The sequence below is a fragment of the Serinus canaria genome, chromosome 6 (genome assembly GCF_022539315.1).
Source record: "Serinus canaria isolate serCan28SL12 chromosome 6, serCan2020, whole genome shotgun sequence".
NCBI lineage: Eukaryota > Metazoa > Chordata > Aves > Passeriformes > Fringillidae > Serinus > Serinus canaria.
In genome coordinates this window covers 31,666,555-31,686,721 of record NC_066320.1, presented here as the reverse complement: position 1 = coordinate 31,686,721, position 20,167 = coordinate 31,666,555, and the positions used below count along the sequence as shown (strand labels likewise).

The 20,167-nt window shown below is 46.2% G+C and overlaps 1 protein-coding gene across 5 annotated transcripts in view; it reads right to left on the bottom strand.

The window, feature by feature from the left end:
- Positions 1-20,167, bottom strand: part of LHPP (phospholysine phosphohistidine inorganic pyrophosphate phosphatase) — a 71,338-nt gene that overhangs the window by 37,472 nt on the left and 13,699 nt on the right. For 2 of the 5 annotated variants that reach the window (XR_001989959.3, XM_009087108.4), the window contains exons 4-6: positions 18,905-18,968; positions 17,930-18,022; positions 12,078-12,169 (exon numbers count right to left, since the gene is read on the bottom strand). Coding sequence is in view for 3 of the 5 variants with exons in the window: in XM_009087108.4 (XP_009085356.1) it covers positions 12,078-12,169; positions 17,930-18,022; positions 18,905-18,968 (249 nt within the window). In the remaining 2 variants the exon portion in view is untranslated. Of the gene's footprint in view, positions 1-8,631; positions 8,735-10,907; positions 11,249-12,077; positions 12,170-17,929; positions 18,023-18,904; positions 18,969-20,167 lie in introns of those variants that run through there. The other 3 variants (XR_007777917.1, XM_018910532.3, XM_050976406.1) reach the window with 3 other exon arrangements.

The window sequence follows — 20,167 nt, the reverse complement described above, 5'->3', positions numbered from 1 at the left end:
TTGTGAGTGCTTGCAAAAACTGTAAAATCCCAAATGCTTTAGATCTGAACAGGAAATCAGGACTCTGTTTCAGCTCCTGCTGCACTGGAAAGACACTGACTTTTGTGGTAAGAAAAGAGTAAATATTCAGCCAAAAGGTAGCTCAGCCCATAAAGCCACAAATGCAGACAGGCCTAAAAGTTATGAACTTATTACAAATCAGACCAGAAACAATTCTAAAAACCCAGCCCAGGTATTTTCCTCTATTATTAAATGATGGCAGCAAATGAAGCTTCCAGGTGCAGAGCTCTGCTCCTTCTCCTGCCTTTTCCCAGATTCTGGATAACCCCTGCTCTTTATAAAGCCTCTTTTGTCCCAGAGGGATTTTCCTTCTTGTGCTGCTGTTCCTGCCTCTAGCAGAGGTTTTTTCAGTTTTGATAAGACTGTGAGGGACAGGTGATACCCATGGCTTGGCACAGGGTAACTGCAGTCAGCTCTCCAAATATTGGATACTCTGACCTTCCTTCCCTGCATGGGGAATTTCTGAATACATCTTGCCTTTCCTTACAGAGAATCATGGATTGCAAAGGACCTTAAAACCATCCAGTTCCAATCCCAGACACCAGCAGGGACACCTTCCACTAGACCAGGTCACTCCAAACAAACCCCATTCAGCCTGGCCTTGGACACTTCCAGGGATGGGGGAAACATGCAGGGGAAAAAAACCCCAAATATTCAGGAAAGAAAAAGGGGCAGGTCCTGAAGAGGGGAAGGAAAGGAGCTTTGTTCCCTTCCCACCCAGAGCTGAAGCTGGCCAGGTCCTCCTCACCTGCAGAGGCCAGAGGAAGGAGAATGCTCTGAGTGGCTCCAGCTGATGTTTGGCCTGTGCCTCCCCTGTGCTCCCATCTGCATTCCCAGTTCCCACGGCCTCCAAGTGGTGACAGTGAAAATAACCAGAGCAGCCCAGGCAGATGAACTCCCAAGCATTCAGATTACCAAACTGCACCTCCATAAATCTGTCAGATCCCCTGCTGTAGGAAAGGGTCTGGGGTGTTAAACAAATAGGCAATAAATTTCAGAGGATTTGGTAAAATTAGGATTGTCGTTACTTTTCCATTCCAAGAAGACTAATCTGGGCTCTAATTATCCCAGCTACATCCAGGCTTTTCAATAGCTCATGCACTGATAAATGAAGCGTTCACTCTCACAAATGCCTCTCCTTCCCCTGATGGATGCAATGTGTTCCAGATGGATGGAGAAACCTTTTTTTTTTCTCTCTTTTACACTTGCTAAGCTATTTCCAGGCATCCAGAGCAGCACAGGTGTAAATCATCAGAGCTCTCCCCATTTACTCCACTCCTTGCAGCAGTTGAGGATCCAGCCCCTCGTTTCTAACCTTAAAAGCACAGATTACACATAGGTGATGGTCCCATAAATGAGTGAGGTAAGAAAAAGCCCCACCAGACAAACACAAAAGACATTAATTGCACAAATCACTTTGGGCCTGCCAGCCCCTGCAAAAACCACTTTAATTAGGCTGATTGAAATGCAGACAGGGTGGTTTTTTCCCCCCCCTTTCCACTGAGGTCTTTGTACCCAATTTGTATGAATAGGAGCCGGCCTCCACATCCTCAGCCAAAACCTGTCCTCTCACTCCTCTCCCAGGAGCCAGGTCATGGGGAAGAGCCACCTCAGCAGAGCCTCTGGGAGGCCCCAGAGGAGAGCAGCCCCTCTGCCTGATGGAGGGAGACAGAGATGCTTTTGTGATGACAGAGGTCAGCGCTGCCCCGCAGAGGAGCGGATTCCCCCTCTGCCCTGCCACACTGCTCCTCTGTGATTCCCAGGCTTTCCTCAGGGCACTGGGATTTTCTGAGTGCCTGCCCAGGGCCAGCTGGGAGTCCATCTGCAGCAGGGCTGAGCCCACACGATGCCCCTGAGGCGGTCACGAGTGGCATTTCCAACATATGTTTGCACAAAATGCTCGAGTCCTTTCAAAGCGAGCGTGTGAGCGCACAGCCCTGCGGCCAGTGCCAGCTCTGAGCTGTGCCTCTTGGCCCTGGGTGCACAGGGAAGGATTGCAAAGCTCTGCTCCAGAAATAAATGCATTAATGTTTGTATTTAACGTCCAGAAAGACGTGGCAGAAAAACAGAGATGACTGGAGAGGGGAAGGGGCTGTTCTGTGAGTCTCCCCACAAGTGTGCAATGGGGAAATGAGGATTCAGCATAGGGAAGGGGATGCAAGTGTTTCATCAAGCACTGCTCCTCTGAGTAAATGCACAATATGGCTCAATTCATGCTGTAATGGTCTTTTAATATGCAGTATTTTTATCTGCATGTGATTTGACAACTTGTGCTACGTGCAGCAGCGCTGGCCAGCAGCGTGTGTCTGCCAGCGCCTCTGGCCACTGTCTCACAATCCCAGAACCCACTCCCTCCTCCCAAGCAAGGCCCATCTCCAACTCTCCCTTAAAACCACAGCACAGACATCCAGGGATGTGTTTTCAAAGAGCTCTAAAAGCTGATGCACATAAAAATACAGCTTTGTACAAAACTACTGTATCACCAAGCTCAGGGGCTGTTGAGAACAGAGTGATCAGTCAAGCCAAAAACTGCAGGAAGGGACTTTTCAAAGCAGAAGTCCATTTGCTGGGGTAAAAAGGCAACTCCCCACCTCTTCACATAGTTTAAGGATGACAAGGAAGTCGAGTGTTTGCTAGAACATCTCAACCAGCAAGGAAAAATAAAAGTGCTCGGTCTGCAAGAACGAGAGCTGGCTCGTGCAGTGTGTGCTCACTCTCACGTCTGTCAGCTCCACTAATGCTCAGTGGGATGAAGGCTCTGTGCTGGAGCTGCAGCAGGACTGCCATTCACTCCTGGAGTGCCAGATTTATCCCAGCTGCTCAGGTTTAGGCCCCTGCCACTCACCCAGCTGCTCCATTTGGGCTGTACCTCATAAGGAGTGCCAGGGATCAAAAGCTCAGAGGTTTCAGAGTCTGGCTGCAAGCAGAGATCTGTCCCTGGGTCAGGCAGGCTTCAAGCTTTCATGCAGAAAAAAGGTAAACTATGGAAAAACTGGTCAAGCTCCTGTCTGGGCCATGTATTTGGTGGAAGCAAATTCCTGACCCTGCCTGGGCTATCATCTGCCTGTCCCAGGCTCAGCCAGTGCCAGTGCAGCACCTCTAAAACCACAGCCACGTCATTTCCCAGCACACAAGAGTTTCACTGCTGTAATGATCTAAGAGTGCTAAAACCCCAAGAAGGAAGGGCTTGTGTGCCTGAACCCTGCTCTCAGTCTCTACCCAATAAATTGGTTTCCTATCAGATGTCTATGTTGACATGGTAAAACTCTTTCCCTCTTTTCATTATCAGAGTTGGGTGAAAATGCCCAGCAGCACACATGAAATCAGCTCTTGACACAGTGTTTACACAGCAACAGCAGCTTTTTCAGCTTCACTGGGGACCCAGAGACCAAACAGTGCCCAGGGTTGTGCTCCAGGCATCCTTGCTACAACAGCATCATAAATACATAATGAGAATTTAAAAGGCAGAAGGAAAACAGATAGAGGAGACTCCCCATATCACACTCAGCTTTCATCATCTCAAAAGAGCTACACATTTCAGCACTGAGGGAAAGGTGTCCTCGTTAGAGGGTGAGCACAGGAGCTGCCTGGCAGCATCCAGAGGGAACAGACACCAAGTTTCAGAGGAAAGCTGCCATCACATTTTATAGACACTGTCACTTTTGCAGAAGAAAAAGCAGCTCTGCACAGAAGCATGAGAAACTGTGTTCAAGCACAGAACAACAGCAAGGTCACCCATGCCATGAGAGCACAGATTTGGATCAAATCCCTGAAGGTTAGCCTGGGAAAAGCTGCTTCAAATATCAGAGAGCCCAAACTAAGGGAGTCAGTCAGTACCTGGCCCTCTCAGATGCTCCATGGCCACCTCCAGCAGTATCCATGCACTTGCAAATCCAAATCATGCAACAGTTGTGGCCAATATCACCACAGAGCCCTGGGTGGTTTCACAGCCAGAACCTTGAGAGCAGCACAGTAACTTTTAGCACACTTTAAAGGAAAGAAAAATGTCATCTTCACAGGACAGACTCAGCCTGAATGGACTTTGTCATCTATCCTCGAGTTATACACAGACAACACTCCTAAAACTCCTTTCCAACCTGCAGCTCCAATCCTGTTTCTCCCACTTCAGGTCCTTCCTTCCCAGTTCCTCTCTCCCCTGATTCATGGCCACAGCAAATGTGCTGCTTGATTATCTGCTGACACATGCATTTAGCACTTCTCCACAGAAAGCAACGAGTTTGGAAGCTTTTCCAACTTCCCCTCTGGATGATGTCACCCTGGGTGGGTGCCAGGCTGGGTTTCAAGTGAAAATCCTTCACTTTGGGGTCAGACATCCTCCTATTTTTAGGCCTGGACTCTGTTGTGCAGCCAACAGCTGAGCTGGACAGTTCTTGTTATTCCACGAGTCTGCTGGCTGTGTGCAGCCCCACAGAGCCCTCTGGAAATTCCCAGGGAGAAATGTGTGCCCCCCAGCCTGCACTGGGAGTGGGGATGGAGAAGGGCCCTGTGGCTGCAGCCAGGGAGCTCCCACCCACCCAGCTGGCTCTGACAGCTCCATCAGCCCACCCTGCTTCCCCAAATTCCTGTTAGTGACCCACAGCCCCAAGAGCCACATCCACACAGCTTTTAAATCCCTCCAGGGACAGGGACTCCACCACTGCCCTGGGCAGCTGTGCCAGAGCTGGACAAACCTTTCTGTGCAGAAATTCTCCCCAATATCTAATCTAAGCCTCCCCAGCACAGCTTGAGGTCATTTTCTCTTGTCCTGTTGTTACCTGGGGGAAGAGACTGCCACTCACCTGCACCCCCCTTCCAAGCAGTTACAGACCAAGAAGGTCCCCCCGAGCTCCCTCTTCTCCAGGCTGAGCCCCCCCAGCTGCTCCTCATCAGACTCCTTGCACTAATTTCCCTAATTGCAGCACCTGACCAGCCCTGCCTGTGCTGTGCTTTGGCCTTTTGAGCAGTGATGTGCTGCTGTGCACATAGAGCAGAGCAGTAAGGAAAAGCTTTTGAGATGAGCTGCAGATCCTCCCAAGGAGCAGGCAGGCTCTTCCTCTGCTCCTCACAGGCACACACCCTGTTTTGTAGGGAGCTTTTTGGCTGGAGTTCAAGGCCCAGAGGATGCAGACCCAAAGCAGCAGCACCAGCCCCGTGTGCTGAACGAGCTCCTCTCAGCAGGGCTGAGGTGGAACCATACCCACTGCTGACAGCCACTGGAAACCACAGACAAGTGACAACTGGGATGGTTTGGGGGCAAAGTGTGACTGTGAGTCACGTCCCAGGCCAGCTGCAGGCTGTCTGCAGCCAGCCAGGAGCAGGGGCAGAGCTGCCCTGCAGCCCAAGCCCTTCTCTCACCCTGCACTGGAGCTCCTGCTGCAGCACACCAGACCTCTCACACACCCCAGGCTGCAGCAGTTTTTAACTCTGTGAGTCCCATCACCCTCCCAGAGGGATGAAAGCCAGCCCAGCAGAGGCTGCTGGAGGGCAGCAGTTCCTTTGGGGCTGGCAGCCCCTGTCCCCTGCGCCCCCTCTGTAGCTGCTGGAATCACAGCATTGATTGGTTTGGGTTGGAAGGGACCTTAAAGCCCATCCAGTTCCACCTTCTGGTACACCTTCCACTGTCCTAGGTTGCTCCAAGCCCTGTCCAACATGGCCCTGGGTGGAAGGCAGCCACTCTGGGTTTGCTGGATGAACCCACTTGTAGAGAAAAAGAAACAAATGTCACTGGCTGAGCCTGCAGGGACTCTGCAGCATCCATGGGCACACAGAGCAGCATTTACCCAGGAATGCTCAGGTGTTCTGTGCTTGCAGGGTGCCAGCACAAGGCACTGTTCTGGCACTGCTGCTCCTGAGCATGTTTACAGCACAAGCAAGGGCCCAAGCCAGATTAAACTTCAGATATTGAACCATTTGCTTCAAGGAGTTACATCACCAGCTGACTTGGCCTGTCTCTCTCTTATTTGCTTCTCCCTGCCTTTGAAAACAAAGCTCTGCCTTGGTTTTATCAATCACAGCAGTCTGAGAGGACTCCCTGCAGCAGCAAAGAGCCTGGAGGATATTTAGCTATAGGAAAAAAGACAAGCAGAGAGGAAGAACCTGTGCTTAAAAAAAAGAAAATCTCTAGAGAAACCCAAATTGTGCAGCTGTCCCAGCTGTGCCCTTTCTATAGCATATTTCACACTCTCATCTGCATTTTCACAGAAATAAAGTGGTTTTTCCATTGGTAAGGAATTCATCAAAGCTGCCAAAGGCTGGACAAGCTGATGCAGCTCAGTGTTCTGCAAGGGACAAGTGTGGAGAAAGGATCCTTCACGACAAGTGTGGAGAAAGGCTCCTTCATTGGGGAATGCTCCACTGCAGCTTTGTGCAGGTGCTGAGAAAAGGGACAAAAATAGGGATAAAAATAAGTGAGGACCATCCTCTGGGCTGTGCTGCTCAGGTCACAGGTGCTGTGCACATGGACACAGCCTGTCGGAGCCCTGGAAAAGCTCTGAATTGCCACCAGCACCAGCTCAGCTCAGGAGCTGTGTATGTGCAGCAGGAGGGAGAGGAAAACACTTTGGACCAGCAGCTGCCAAGGGCTCTGGTGTTGCTCAGGCAGGGCAGGAGCTGTGGAGGGAGGGTGGCTGCCAGCCCAGGCTGGAAGAGCACGTCCTGCCAAGACATCCAGGCACCAGAGTAAAAGGGAATGAAAGAAGAAAGGCCATTAACTTTGGATGCTGTCAGAGAGGGCCTGGAAGTGCTTTGGTCCCATACATCAAACCAGCTGAGCCACGTGTTCCCCCAGGTCCTGCTGCCTCTGGCTTCAGGTAGCAGAAACTGGCACCAGCTCCTCCTCTTCCAGAAGAGAAACCTGAGCTGCCTCTGCTGCTGCTGCATGAGCTGGGAGGATGTGAGGCAAGAGGGGAAGCAGAATTGCAGCTGATGTGGTCAGTGCCAGCCTGCTTTGCAAAGTGCACACTGCCTGCCTTCCCAAGGGCTGCAGATGAGGGAGCTGATTGCAGTGTCTGTCACTGCACAGGCAGGGAGCAGAACTGTCAGCTCCTGAGGAATATTGCTTTTCCCCACTTACCTGATCCAGTCCTCCCTTATTTCTCCTACTCTCATTGCAAATTGATCTCTTTTCTGATATTCAGGCTGATTTTTTTCAGAGCAGCACATCAGCACACAGCATGGCTGTGTCCTGAGCACATACTGCTCCCTCGAGGTTTATTATGTTACTAATAAATAAATTACCTGCTAATAAACCCCCCTCAAACTCACACTTCTCTTTCAGGCTGAAGATAATTAAATTTATGCATGAGCTAGTAATTTCTGTGACTGGACACTGGAATATACTGGAAGGTGGAAGGCTGTGATCAGATGTGCACACTAAAGGCATTGCAGGATTTACTCTGAGCTTCCTCTGCAAAGCTGATTCAAATATTATGGTAACCAAACTGTGGTCAAGAAATTGATAAAAACATGTGGAGATCCTCTCATAGTCAGACCAAACTATAATTTAAATATGCAATAAAGGGTGATAAGGCTGTGCCTTGGGACTGCCTGCAATCAACCATCACAACCAATTCACTGACTCCAGCTTTAATAAACATTGCTTAAGACATTAACCAACATGAATGGTAACACAAATATGGGCTGGAACTCTTTCCATTTAATACTTGAAACAGGCTTAATTATCAGGATGTGAAGGCCTAGGAATGCCTCTGGTTGTGTTTCTGCACAAAGGGAGTGCCTCTGCCTGCTCTGTCCTCCTTACCCACTGCTGGTACCCAGGAGATGGGAAAGAACTCCTAAAATTGTTCATCTTGGCTGGGGTGGGAACCCAGGGAGCAGGAAAGGGAGGCTGGAGGGATGCTCCTTCTCTGCAGAGCAGCAAGAGGTGACTGTTTCTTCATAGAAATTGTCATGAGTTTCACTGAATTACACAGTGACAACAGTGAATTGATCTCTGTGTGGGATGTTTTCTCAGAATACTTTTACAACTTCATTAAATGACACAATCTGTTTTTCCCAATTCTTAGTCAGCCTAAAAGACTTCTCTGCCCCAATTTTTGCATTGGTCACATTTTGATTTCTCTCCTAGCAAGCCAATTCACCACAAATTCTGTGTGTTTTCTTTAACCAGGCAAGAGGAACAGATCACAAGCCACTCCATGAAGGAAGTCAGGGTAATTATTCTCAGAGGATAATTAAAAAGTAGGGACACATGAAGTAACCTGACCCAGTTCTGGAGAACAGTGTCAGAGCTGGCAGGAGCTGGCAGCTCTCAGGGGCCTCCAGCCCTGGGGAATCCCTGATGTCTGTGATGAGGATGTTGACTCTGATGTCAGCATCAGCCATGGCCACCAGATAATCCCCTAATCCAAGGAAGGAAAGCCCAGGGGGGCACTGAGGGTGGGGTGAATCCCCACTGCCACATTCCAAAGCCAACCCAGAGCTCACAGGTGAGCAGGGGCAGTGGGCCAGGAATATTCCTGGCTGCTGCCACTCACCAGCAATGGAAAGTTCACTATTTACAAATCAAAATCTCAAAATAACAACGAGTAGAAGGGGGGAATCAATTCTTACCCCCTGCCAAGATCCATCTGATGCACCTGGAAGCTGTTTCCAGAGGTACAGGGAGACACTTGGAAAAGCCTCAAAGTCATTTTTCTCTGCTCTAACTTGCAGGCTACAAAAAGGAATGAGGATATTACACAGCACTGCAGAATCAATAGTTATTGTGGGAATCATTGGTTTGATGTCAAGGCCAATTAGCTGCAAGTGGAATTAGCACATGCCCCGAGCTGGAAGACAAGAACATGCTCTTCCCTAGATGGGAAAGATGTTGGCCAGGTGTGCACAGAAATTCTGGAACTGGCATCACATTTCCCAATGCTGACAAATCTCACAGCCCTCAGGAGCCTGCAGCAATGGCCTGGTCTGTCCTGGGCATGGGACAAACAGAGAGGAGAAACCTGCAGCCCAGACTGACCCTTTGCATCTGGATTTATACCCAGGAAAGGCCAGCACAGCTCTTCACCCTCTGTCAGGTCACCCAACACACCAATGTTATCCCCTCACCTTCCCAACTTCTGCCCTGATTTGTGCCAGCAGAAGTTTTATTCTGTTCCATTATTTATAGCTTTTCTTGGACTGATCTATGCCTGCTCTGGCTACTGAGAAAGAGCTCAGCACTTGAGATGGAGGGGGAACAGGCAAAGTGTGCCATATTAAAGGAAATAGGCTGCACAGATTTTAATTGACTTTAAAGATCTAAGAGAAGCAAGACAAAGGAGCCAACTTGCAGGACTCCATGCAAGGTGGTGCAAAACTGAATGTTTAATCCATATTTTGAATCTCATGCTGGGAGCAGCCAGCAGTGGAGAGACTGCAGAGGTCAGGGGGGTGAGAGCCTGGGGAGGAGGCAACCCCAGGGCACATCCCTGCACAACCTGGGTGGGCAGCAGACCTTAAAAACCACAGAACTGTAGAATCAGAGAGTATCCTGAGCTGGAAGGGACCCACAGGATCATCAGTCCAGCTCCTGTCCCTGCAAAGACACCCCAACAATCCCACCCTGGCAGTGCTGCCCAAACTCCTGGAGCTCTGGCAGCCTCAGGGCTGTGCCCATTCCCTGGGGAGCCTGGGCAGTGCCAGCACCTCTGGGGAGGAACCTTTGCCTAAAATGTTCATGTAACCTGCATTGAGCCCTGAAAGCAGCAGAGTTGCCCCAAGCACCCCTGTCCTCTGGAGGTGACAATGCCAGCTGGGGACATCCTCTGGCTGAGGAAGGAGGGGACCAACCCCAACCCAAACCATTCAGTGGTGCTGTTATTAAAACCTGTGGCAATCCCACCACACCAGCCCTCCCCCAACACTCACAGCAAAACCCTGACACCTCTGTGCTTTGCAAGACTTTTGGACAAACAGCCCAGGAGGGTGGGGAAGCCCCAGGCTGTGGCTGACAATGTGCACGAGCCAACGATGCCATCCAGAGGTGCTCGGGTGCAGCACAGAACTCTGTGTCATCAAAGGCTAAAGGCAAAGAAGGACCTTTGAAAATCAGATTGTAAATTAACCTCACCACCAAAATAATTACATTTTATTTATTTATTTTTAATTTATCCTGCCCATGGCTTGTTTATTTTCTGTCTCTCCTCACCGTGTGCCTTGATTTTCTAAATGTACTAAATAAGTCATTCTGAAAAATACAGATACACCTCTGACCTCTCCTGGCAAACAGGAGTTACTTCATTTTACTCCCACTTGCTGACAGCAGGCCTGGCACAACACAGGGAACTGAGAGAAACCCTCACCTGTGTTTGACTGCTCTGCAATAGTGCCTGAGCTGGGAGAGCACCAAGCACACACTGAAACAGGAAACACAACCTTTGTTCCCCATCCAGGACAGCCAGCTACTCCCTTTCAGCTGGGAATTCATGACTCAAACTTGACACAAGAAAATGCCTCTCTAGCACATGATTCCACACATTTATGTGTGTTTGTGCACAGAGTTTGTGCCAGCTGCCTGAGCAGTGTGGATGCAACATCACCTGGGGCACGTTTCATGATGGGCAAAGCATGGAACAGGAGAGTTCTGGTCAGCAGCAAAGATCTAATTCACCTTTGGATGCATAGATGCCTTCTTTGCTGGTACCTGGATTTGTGTGGCAACAAAATGTGGATTTGCAAAGTGATCCCATTAATAACAGCCTAAAATCAACACTGAATCCTTATTTTCTCCATTAGGAACCTCACAGGATTAGAGCCATAGAAAGTCCTGAGTTGGAAGGGACATGCATGGATCAAGTCCAGCTCTTGGGACTACGAAGATCACAGACAAATAACCCCAAAAGCACAAATTATATAATTACTATTTTAATCTTTGAGATTTGCCAAGCTTTATTCAGATACGTATCTGATTTTCAGATGTACTATCCTAAAATTACAGAAAATACAATACACTTGTACCTGAATTTTTTCCCTCAGAAACCATCACCTACTGGTCCATTAGAATTAAGGCACAGGGTATTATTTTATCACCTTACACAAACTGAAAAGGAAAACTGAGGAACAGACTGACTTGAAAACAAGCAAAATAACTTTTCAGGTAGTTTATGGCAAGCATAATTTTCATGTGCTGTACCCCTCCCGAAAGGAGCATCCTTCTTTTACAGTCCCAGGATTTGAAAGTGAAGAAAAACTGTGAAAATACAAATGACATCAGATGGCAAAGGGTGTGGCTGAACCATACTACAAGGAGGCATGGTTCTGGGTGAGGGGAGATGGCTAAAATGAGATTTTGGTGTTGGGATCAGAATGTCAAATGGAGGGACAGATCTCTGCAGTGCATTTGGAGTCTCCTTGAGCTGACCTCAGACCCAACCTGCTCAGCACTGGGTCATGTCCTGTTTAGAGGTGCACTCTGTGCCCCCCTCAGCAGCTGGCCTTGTGACAGCTCAGTGACAGCACAGACCATGGGGCCAGCTGCTCAAGGAGGGGTTTGCTTTTGGAGCCATGAGTGACCCTACAGGACCCTTCACTTTAGGGAAGCAGCTCTTGTGTTTCAGACACCTCAGTGCTGAATGTGTGTGTGGAGGGAAGGGCAGACATATGGAGAGATGAATGACCCACAGGGATGGTGAGTCAACAGTCTAATTTTATAATCCCAATAATATAACCCCTGCCACGGCTTTCAGACATGTCTTATATCAAGTGTACAACACTTCCATGCAGCAGCAGGAAAAAAATAAGCAAACTCCAGGAAATACATCAGTTCTATGTGGTGTGATGAAAAAAAATACAGCAGGAATTTGCAGAAAGTTTTTCTTCAAAAGATCAAAGACAGTCTGTACTCCCCTTCCTGCTACTTTCACACAGTGTTTTCCTACAAGAAAATATCACCATCCACCCAAGTCTTTGCTTGCATCAAATGCAAACCTACACTGAGAGCAAGGGGAAAGGATGGGGAAAAGGCAGGGACAAAGCCTGGCTTTGAGGCTCTGCTCTGGAGGTGCAGGGGGAGCACTGACCTGAACTTGCCCGTCCGCACCTGCAGCGCTCTCATCCCGCATTGCTGGGCTCCCCCGACATCATTCACAATGTCATCCCCGATCATGATGGCCTGTCAGGGCAGTGAAATACAGGAAAAGTTCATTTCTGCCATCTGTCACCCTGCCCTGACATAACAAACAGCTTGATTTGAGGTCTAATGCTGCCACTGGACAAATTAAACACGATAATATTGTCACCGTATTGATTAAAAGTCATCCTACCCCGAGGGGAATTCATGCCAGAGCTCCTCCAGCAGTGTACTGGCACAGCACACACCTGTACAATTTGTAATCAATCACAGAAATCAAAGGGATTTGGGGCACAGTTGTAAGAAAATTGTGAGTTTTATGAAGTTAGGTCTCTTCTGTTCCTTACAATCCATTCCTGCTACCCTCCAAGCAGCTTAAATTAAGCTTAACTTCTTAAATCTGCTGTTCTACAGGCTGGTCAAAAGCTTAAGCTTGTAATCACTGAGAGCTTGATCCCAACCTGTTCTCAGGTTGATAGAGAAATTCAGGAAACCACTGCAAAATGGAATTTATTCATTTTTGCACAGAATGACACGATGTGTACAGGCCCAGCACTGTTTGTGTTACCATCAGTTTAAGTATATGCCAATATTAATAAACAAAAGTGAATGGATTACCAAAAAAGTAACTGGTTGTGCTAAGATTTGTCTGGTGCTTGATAAAAAGAGTGCACAGAGCACCTTCTAGCCTCTGCTAAAGAGATTTATTAGATCAGAGTGTATCAGCCAAGGGGTCCTTTCTGTTGACAATCACATCACCAAAATTTCAAGTGCTTATCATCCTGCATTACAAATTACTGTATTTATTCTACTCTTCAAACTTAAAATGATTGGGGGAATGTCATTTTACAGTTCCAAAACCCAGTATATACACAAAACAGCAATTTTCCATTAATGATCCAAAAACAGCTTTACACCTCCCAAAGGTGTTCTGGATTATTCTGCAGAGAACAGAGGCAGCACCTAAAACTGGGGAGGCTCAGCTGTGAAAGTCTGCAATGTGGTTTATCAATCAGATTTTTTTCACCTTTTGCATTAAAGTTGAATTTTGGATAATACAGAGTTAGCTGCATCTTTAGCTATTTTATTTTCATCTTTTAAATCAGCCTTCTGCTTCATGAATTTAACTGCCTGGCTTTCACAACCATGGTACCTTCCAGCTCCAGACATTGCTGCCTGAATTTCCATCCCTTCCCCAGCTCTGTTTTGCTTGAGAAAGAATAAAAATACCTCCAGAGCTATTTTGATGAATTATCTAATTGCAACAGGATCTTCTCCCACATATTAAATGGCATGTAAAGGAAATCTCAGGATACACTTAAATTTTCTGAGAGGATTCATAAACCAGACTGAGCTACAAACATGTAAATATGGGACAGCTTCTCCTGTATAGACAGTTCACCTTTCCTTAAAGCTCTTCCAAACCAGCAATTCAGCATGAAATGGGGAGAAAATGATGGGTTAGATTTAAGTAATTAGGAAATAAAGCATGTAAATGTGGATAAGAGAAAGAGAATAATCCCATGGAGAGCTGCAAGAACCTGGCAACACCATCCTCAGCCAAGCACCATTACCAATCCCCCCCAGGCTGCTCCAGGATATTGAATCACTCTCAACCATTGGCTTTAAGAGATTAGAATTCCTTTTTCTTACAGAATTCCTTCCAACATCTCCCTGAGGGTGAGAGGGAACAGACCTGCACCACCTCAAGCCCTCGCTCAGCCCAAATCCCAACATTTGGGACGTAAAGGCCATTTCAGTCCTGTGTCCTAATAACCCTAAAAAGAATTTCCTGTGGGCAGAGCAGGGCAGTCTCTCCAAGCAAGCCCTCTCCTGCTCACCAGGGCTGTATTTTCCCCCATCCAGGGAAGTTCTCCTGCAAGACTGGCAGCTCTGGAAGTGCAGCTGCAGCTGAGCAGCGATGCCTGTCCAGGCCAGCTTGTGGCACACGCATACAAAAATGTGCTCCAGCCCCCAGGGATTTCACAGATTTACTATCAGTGAAGGGCAATAATCACTAAAGGAGGAGCAATTATTCCAAAATCATTTAGGATTTAAAAAATCATTGGCAAGAAGATAGAGGTCAGAAGGTGTGCTGTCAAGGGAAATAAAAAAATTCTACCTGTCAAACCTGGGTTTAACTTCCTCTCTGACTGCAATATGGTAAGAAGAGAGAGAAAGATATAAAACTGAAAGGTCATACAGCCACTGAATGCTGGAATTAAAAGATCTCCATTTGTGTTCACATTTTACACAGGGATCACACCATTAATCTGTTCAATCCTTTGGCAAAAGTTACTTTTTTTTAGATTGGCTACAAATTAACTAAAAAGAAGGAGAAAAAATGCAGTGAGTCTCTGGGTTTTAAGACAAATCCTCAAAGAAGGAGGATGGGTGTAATTTCTATTTCCCTAATTTCTATTTCTATTTCACCCAGAGGGGCAGAGAGAAGAGAGGAGATCAACACAGCCCCCAGGAATTTGGGGTGGAAAGGCAAAATATAATCCCCACAGTCAGCAATGCCATTGGTGCTGTCTGTGCCACAGACCCTGGGCAGCCAAAACCAGTAAATCTTTTAGAGATGCTGTTGGGGTGGTGAGTGGGAACCTCAGGTAGGTTTTGTCCATAAATAGAGTTTCAGCATTCATTAACTGGTCACAGGAAAATGACCAGTTTGATGGCCAGTCTGATCAGAAAAGGAATTACAGAGTAAGGAAATGAAGGAGGCAGAAAGATGAGAACAGCCTGATTTAGCCAGCCCTCAGATGGGGGATTTTGGAGGCTGGAGCCCATGCAGGATGCAGAGATGCACAGGAGGCAGTGTGCTAACTCCACCAGAGTATTTAGCACAGAGAATGCTTCTAGAGTCAGACATATTTATGCCTAAACAGATTTTCTGCTATAGATTTAATAACCTTAAGTTAAATGTGCTGGAACCATAAGGAAATAAAACTTATACACCACACCTTGATGTATTAAACCCCTTTAGACCAGAAATACAAAACATTTACTTTTCTCTCTGTTCTCCAAGGAATAATATCCCAGGCTGCAGGATCCCACATTACTGATCATTTTGTTTCTATCTCAGAACTCCAAAGGTGCAGGGCCAGACACTAAGCCTTCACGTGGATTGAAGCTTCAAACTTCCCTTGGGCACTTATATTTTGGGATGGAAGACCCTGCCCTGTTGGGCTGGTGGGCAAGGAGGGGATGCTGGCCCAGGAGCAGGTCCCCTGTGCCACCCCTGGGTGACCTCTCTCTGCTCTCATGCACCACTAACTCCCACCTGAGGCTTGCAGGTGGCAGCAATGGGAATTCCTTAACTACCAGTAGTTTATGGACTCCAGTATGACCTGCCAGAACTCCCATTAAAGCAGGATAATTTGCTACAGAGAGAACTTTTTATGATTATATAAAACTACCAGAACCTTAACATTATTTAGGTTTTATTGTAAAGCTGTAAAAATCATCCACTGTTAACAGCTGCCTTAAAACACATGAATGAGGCATTTCAGTAACCTTTAAGATGTGTTATTCTTTGTCTTAGCACTGAATTGTAAGATAGGTCTGGTTACCTCTAAGAGGTTTAAATTTCCAATCTATTAAAGTAATACTGGCAATCTGTTATTTCTAGGCCATTGAGGAAAGGTTAAAATGAAAATTGGACTTTAGGGAGTTCCTCTTATTCTAAGTGCAGGCTGAAAACATCTCAGCAGCAGAAGGCAGAGTCAGGGTCTCAGTAAGAAGCTGTTATCAAGGGAAATGACTGGTGATAACTTTATTGATTAAAGCAGCTTGAGGAATTTCAGAATTGCCACTGTCTCAAATTACTGTGGTGAGACAGCTTTATTAAAAAGGTATTTTTCATTAAAAGCCAAGTGAAAGAAAATTGTAGTATGTTTTCAAAAGCACAGCTCATCTAAAATGGTTTAATGATGGTGTGGATTAAATGCATTCCACAGGTGGAATAAATTATTGGAATAAACATTTTGTAAAAGCAAAGGAAAGTAAAATCAGCCCCTGTCATGTTACTACAAATGCAGAATTCATTCAGGAGCAGATTAAAATGTAATGCAGTGCATTACAGGAACTTACTGAGGTTTTAAACTGAAAATAATGAGATTTTATTACTGCGTACCACAAGCCAAACCAACCTGCAAATCCTTCTCCAAAAATACATTAAAGTCACAAGGTCAGGCACTCAGAAGTTAGGAAAAGATGCCAGAACTAAGGCAGTTTGTTTGTTTGGAATTTTTTCCTCCTACATATGTGTGAATCATGCTCCAGGCTTTAAGTCCAGCAGTGTGGATTATTGTTTCCATGGTGGAAAGCATGGAGTGAGTGGTGCCATTATCCAGTGGTGTCTGCTGCACTCCTCCTGGGTTAGGAACACACTCCCTTCACTTCCAAACTCTCTAATTAAAAAATACTACACCTACAAACCAGACATATCACTGCAACAGATTGATGGCATTCAGCATTTGAAACAATATGAAAAAAAGGCAAAATATAAAGTTAGGCATGAGTAGCAGACATGGAAAACAGCAGAGAATGAGTAAATAAACTCCTCTGGGGACTATTCCTGCTTTTCTGTACCCAGAATAAATACTCCTGAAGCTGATGAGAACCAGGCCCCAGGGCTCACCCTATGGGACCAGTTTTGCCAGCCTGGGGATGCATCACATCCCATTTGTTTCCTGGGGCAAGGATTTAGAGACAGGAGTTCTGCACCTGGGCATTCCAGGGATAGTCCAGACTGGGCTATCTAATTCCTGGGAGGACATGGACAGACTGAAGGGAGCACAGAAAAAAAACAGGGGGACTGAAGGAAAGGAAGAACTAAACCACAGTTTCAGCAAAAAAAACTCTCCTGCAATGATAGCAAGTCTAGAGATAACTGGATGGAGAAAATGTCCAGGAAGTTATTTTGGTTGTTAACTAAAGTAAAACTAGAAATAAGGAGATGCATTTTAAAAGGGCAATATCCTGATAAATCTCAGGAAAAGCTGCCTTCCCCCAAGACTCACTGGGCTGAACACCATCCCCAGGGCCCTGACAGTTGTTTGGCTCTCTGAAAACCACTGTGGACAAAACATTAATAACTGTGGAGCAGGGAACATTCCTGCATGGGGAAGGAGATGGATTCGATGGCCCACTAGGTCTTTTCCATCTCCACACTCTGTAATAAAGCAAAACCCAAGCACATGCTGAATTACAGGGCCATAATTTCATCTCCAGGCTCCAGGGACCTACAAGCCACCCCAAACTTCACTCCTGTTGTTTATAATGCCACCCAAACCCCCCTGATGGAATTATTGTGTTGTAATTCACTGCTGTTTGTGAGGCTTCTCATACTCATCCTGATGTCCTGTGTGACAGAACAACAAATCAATAAAGAGGAGCTGGGAACAACTGCAGAGAGGGGAAAATGGGCTGTGCTGAGGAAGCACAGCATGTCTCTGCAAAGCCAGAAATACAGGAGGGGGTTTTGGGGTCAGTCAGTGCATCCTATTCACCAAAATCATAAAATATTTTAATTCTGCCTTTTTCTTTTACTAATACAAGGTAGTCAGTGTGACAGCACTGGAAATAAATGGCATTTTGGGGTCAATACAGCCACCAGTCTTCCAAGCAGACTGCCAGGCATTGGGGCACCTCTTCTGCCTCTGCCAGGCACTGAGCCCTGGTCACATTCTCCTTCAGCCTCTTCTGTAACTTTGCAAAGCTACAGCAAAGCAGGAAAAAAGCACCAGTGGGCACAAATAGATGGCACAGCCCCTGGGCATGGCACCTCAACCTTACCTGCTCTGGTGGAACTCCCAGCTCTGCCAGGGCTGACTCAAAAAACCTTTTTGATGGTTTCCCCACCACCTCAGCCTGGATATCACAAGCATACTGGGAAAAAAAAAAGAGAGAGAAACACAAAAAATGCTGATTGGAAAAGGATTTGTTCAACTCCATAACTCCAGTTATAAAACCTTTGTGATTATTGATTTTTGCCCTTAAATAACACAATGGATTAGCAGGTGAAGGTGAATATCAGAGAATTTGGATAACAGAAGTGTTTAAAGTTTTCTGGCAGGAGAGAAAATGCTCTTGAAACAACTCAAGGTATAAATCTTTCACATTCTCCATCACTGAGTAATCTGCAGACTCAGTTCCAGTACTGCTCATTCTGTTAGGAGCATCACTCCTAGAGATGTAACAAATATTCTTTACATAAAACTATCAAAAGTACTGGAGAGCCTTAAGAGATATAGAGGATTTCTTCAACCACCTGGCATGATTTTAATGATCCAAGTGAAAAATCAAATTTCAAATCCAGGTTTTGAAAAGTTACACTTGAAAAAGCAGATTTTACAAGTTACATTTTCCTGCAACTAAGTATCAGTGCTATACTGAAAAAAAATTGTTTCTTGCTTGTTCCTAGACAAAAGCCTAGCAGATAACATGGACCTTCAGGTTTTCCTGGGTACCTTGCACACAATATTCCACTTTTTTCTTGTCTGACTCCTCCTTTCAAGGGCCTCACTTGCAATAAAGGTACCACAACGGAAAAAGTTCATGGTTTAAGTAAAACAAATTTAAACCAACAAAAAAGAACAAAGGCAGAAAAGAAATTAATCCACCCATCTTTAGAATGCAGCAAATGAGTTTCAATGTGTGGAAACTCCCTCCACCAAGGTGAGTAATCACAGCAGATGACCCATATTTATGCCAGTTACTCTTTTAACAAGGTGCACAGGGTGAGTAAGCACAATTCCAGCTATAAAATACCTCCAATGCCTTCATATATGCTCCAACATCAAGTTTCAGTCCATCGGTTTCTTTATAGTAGCGTCTGGAAATGAAAGTGATAAAGTTCCCATGAAATGAAAATGCTGGCAGTTAAAGACAAAGAAACCACATTTTTTATTTCTGGGCCTTTATGGATGTCCATATGGCTGCATAAAAAGTCAAGTGATCAGAAAATCCCAGGCCAGGTTTAACACCAGGAGTTAAGGGAAGGACTGTGCAATGCTCAGGGAAAGGATCCCTGGTGCCCATCTGGGAACAACTTCACTGGTTCAGAGGGATTTCAGTGTGCTTGAACCAGGATGGACTGGGCTGTGCATTATTGCACAGTGACAGAGAGCCCTGGCAGGTAAAAGGTGAGGGCTGGCCCCAGCCAGCAGCTGTGACCCCTCCTCAGTGTGTCTGCAGGGAGACCCCAGACAGGACCAGCACTGCTCTCTCACCCTCCCACACCAGGAAACCCTGTTTTTATCAGGACTAAAAGCCCTCCAAGCTGAATTTGTTTCCTTCTAAAAATGCTCCCATGGCCATGAAGCTGATGGAATTAGGAGGTGTCTTTAGAGAGGTTTTCTGGAACAACAATTCACATTCACGCAGGTTTTCCAAGCTCTGGGCAGAGCACAGACAGGTTTCTGTATGACAGGAAAAAAGGTAGGATGAGCAGTCAGCTAAGATTTTATGCCTTATCCTTCTGCCATTTTCGATTATTTAGCACAGCCTTCCTTTAAAATGACCACTTGACCTTTGCTGGAACAGCCATTAACCTTCCATAGTCTGGCGTAAACAGCTTAATTTTCTGACAGTGGCATGACAGAAGAAATTACAAAGCCAATTCCCACTCTCAGCCCAAAACAGATGCTAAATGTAAATCACTCCATTTCCAGGAGCAGGGCATTCTGCTTCAGTGACTCTGACACTTTTGTTTTCTAGGGAATGAACTAAAACTCCTACCAAAAGCAACCTGCTGGCCCAAGGCAGGCACCTTGCAAAGGCCCACCCAGCTGGGCTGGCTCTGCAGGTTGAAGATGAAGCTGGGTTTTGTGGATGGCCCTTTGCATCCATGAGGCTTCTCCAGCCAGGAGAACAGTTCTTAGAATTTATAATCTCCCTCCTTTGAGTCAGAGAACTTGTATTCCCATTACCTCAATGATCAGCCATTAAAATACAATATGCTCTTGGTGAAAACTGAGCTCGGAATATCCCAAAATCTTTATTTTTTAATAAAATAGTATTTCAAAGAAGTAA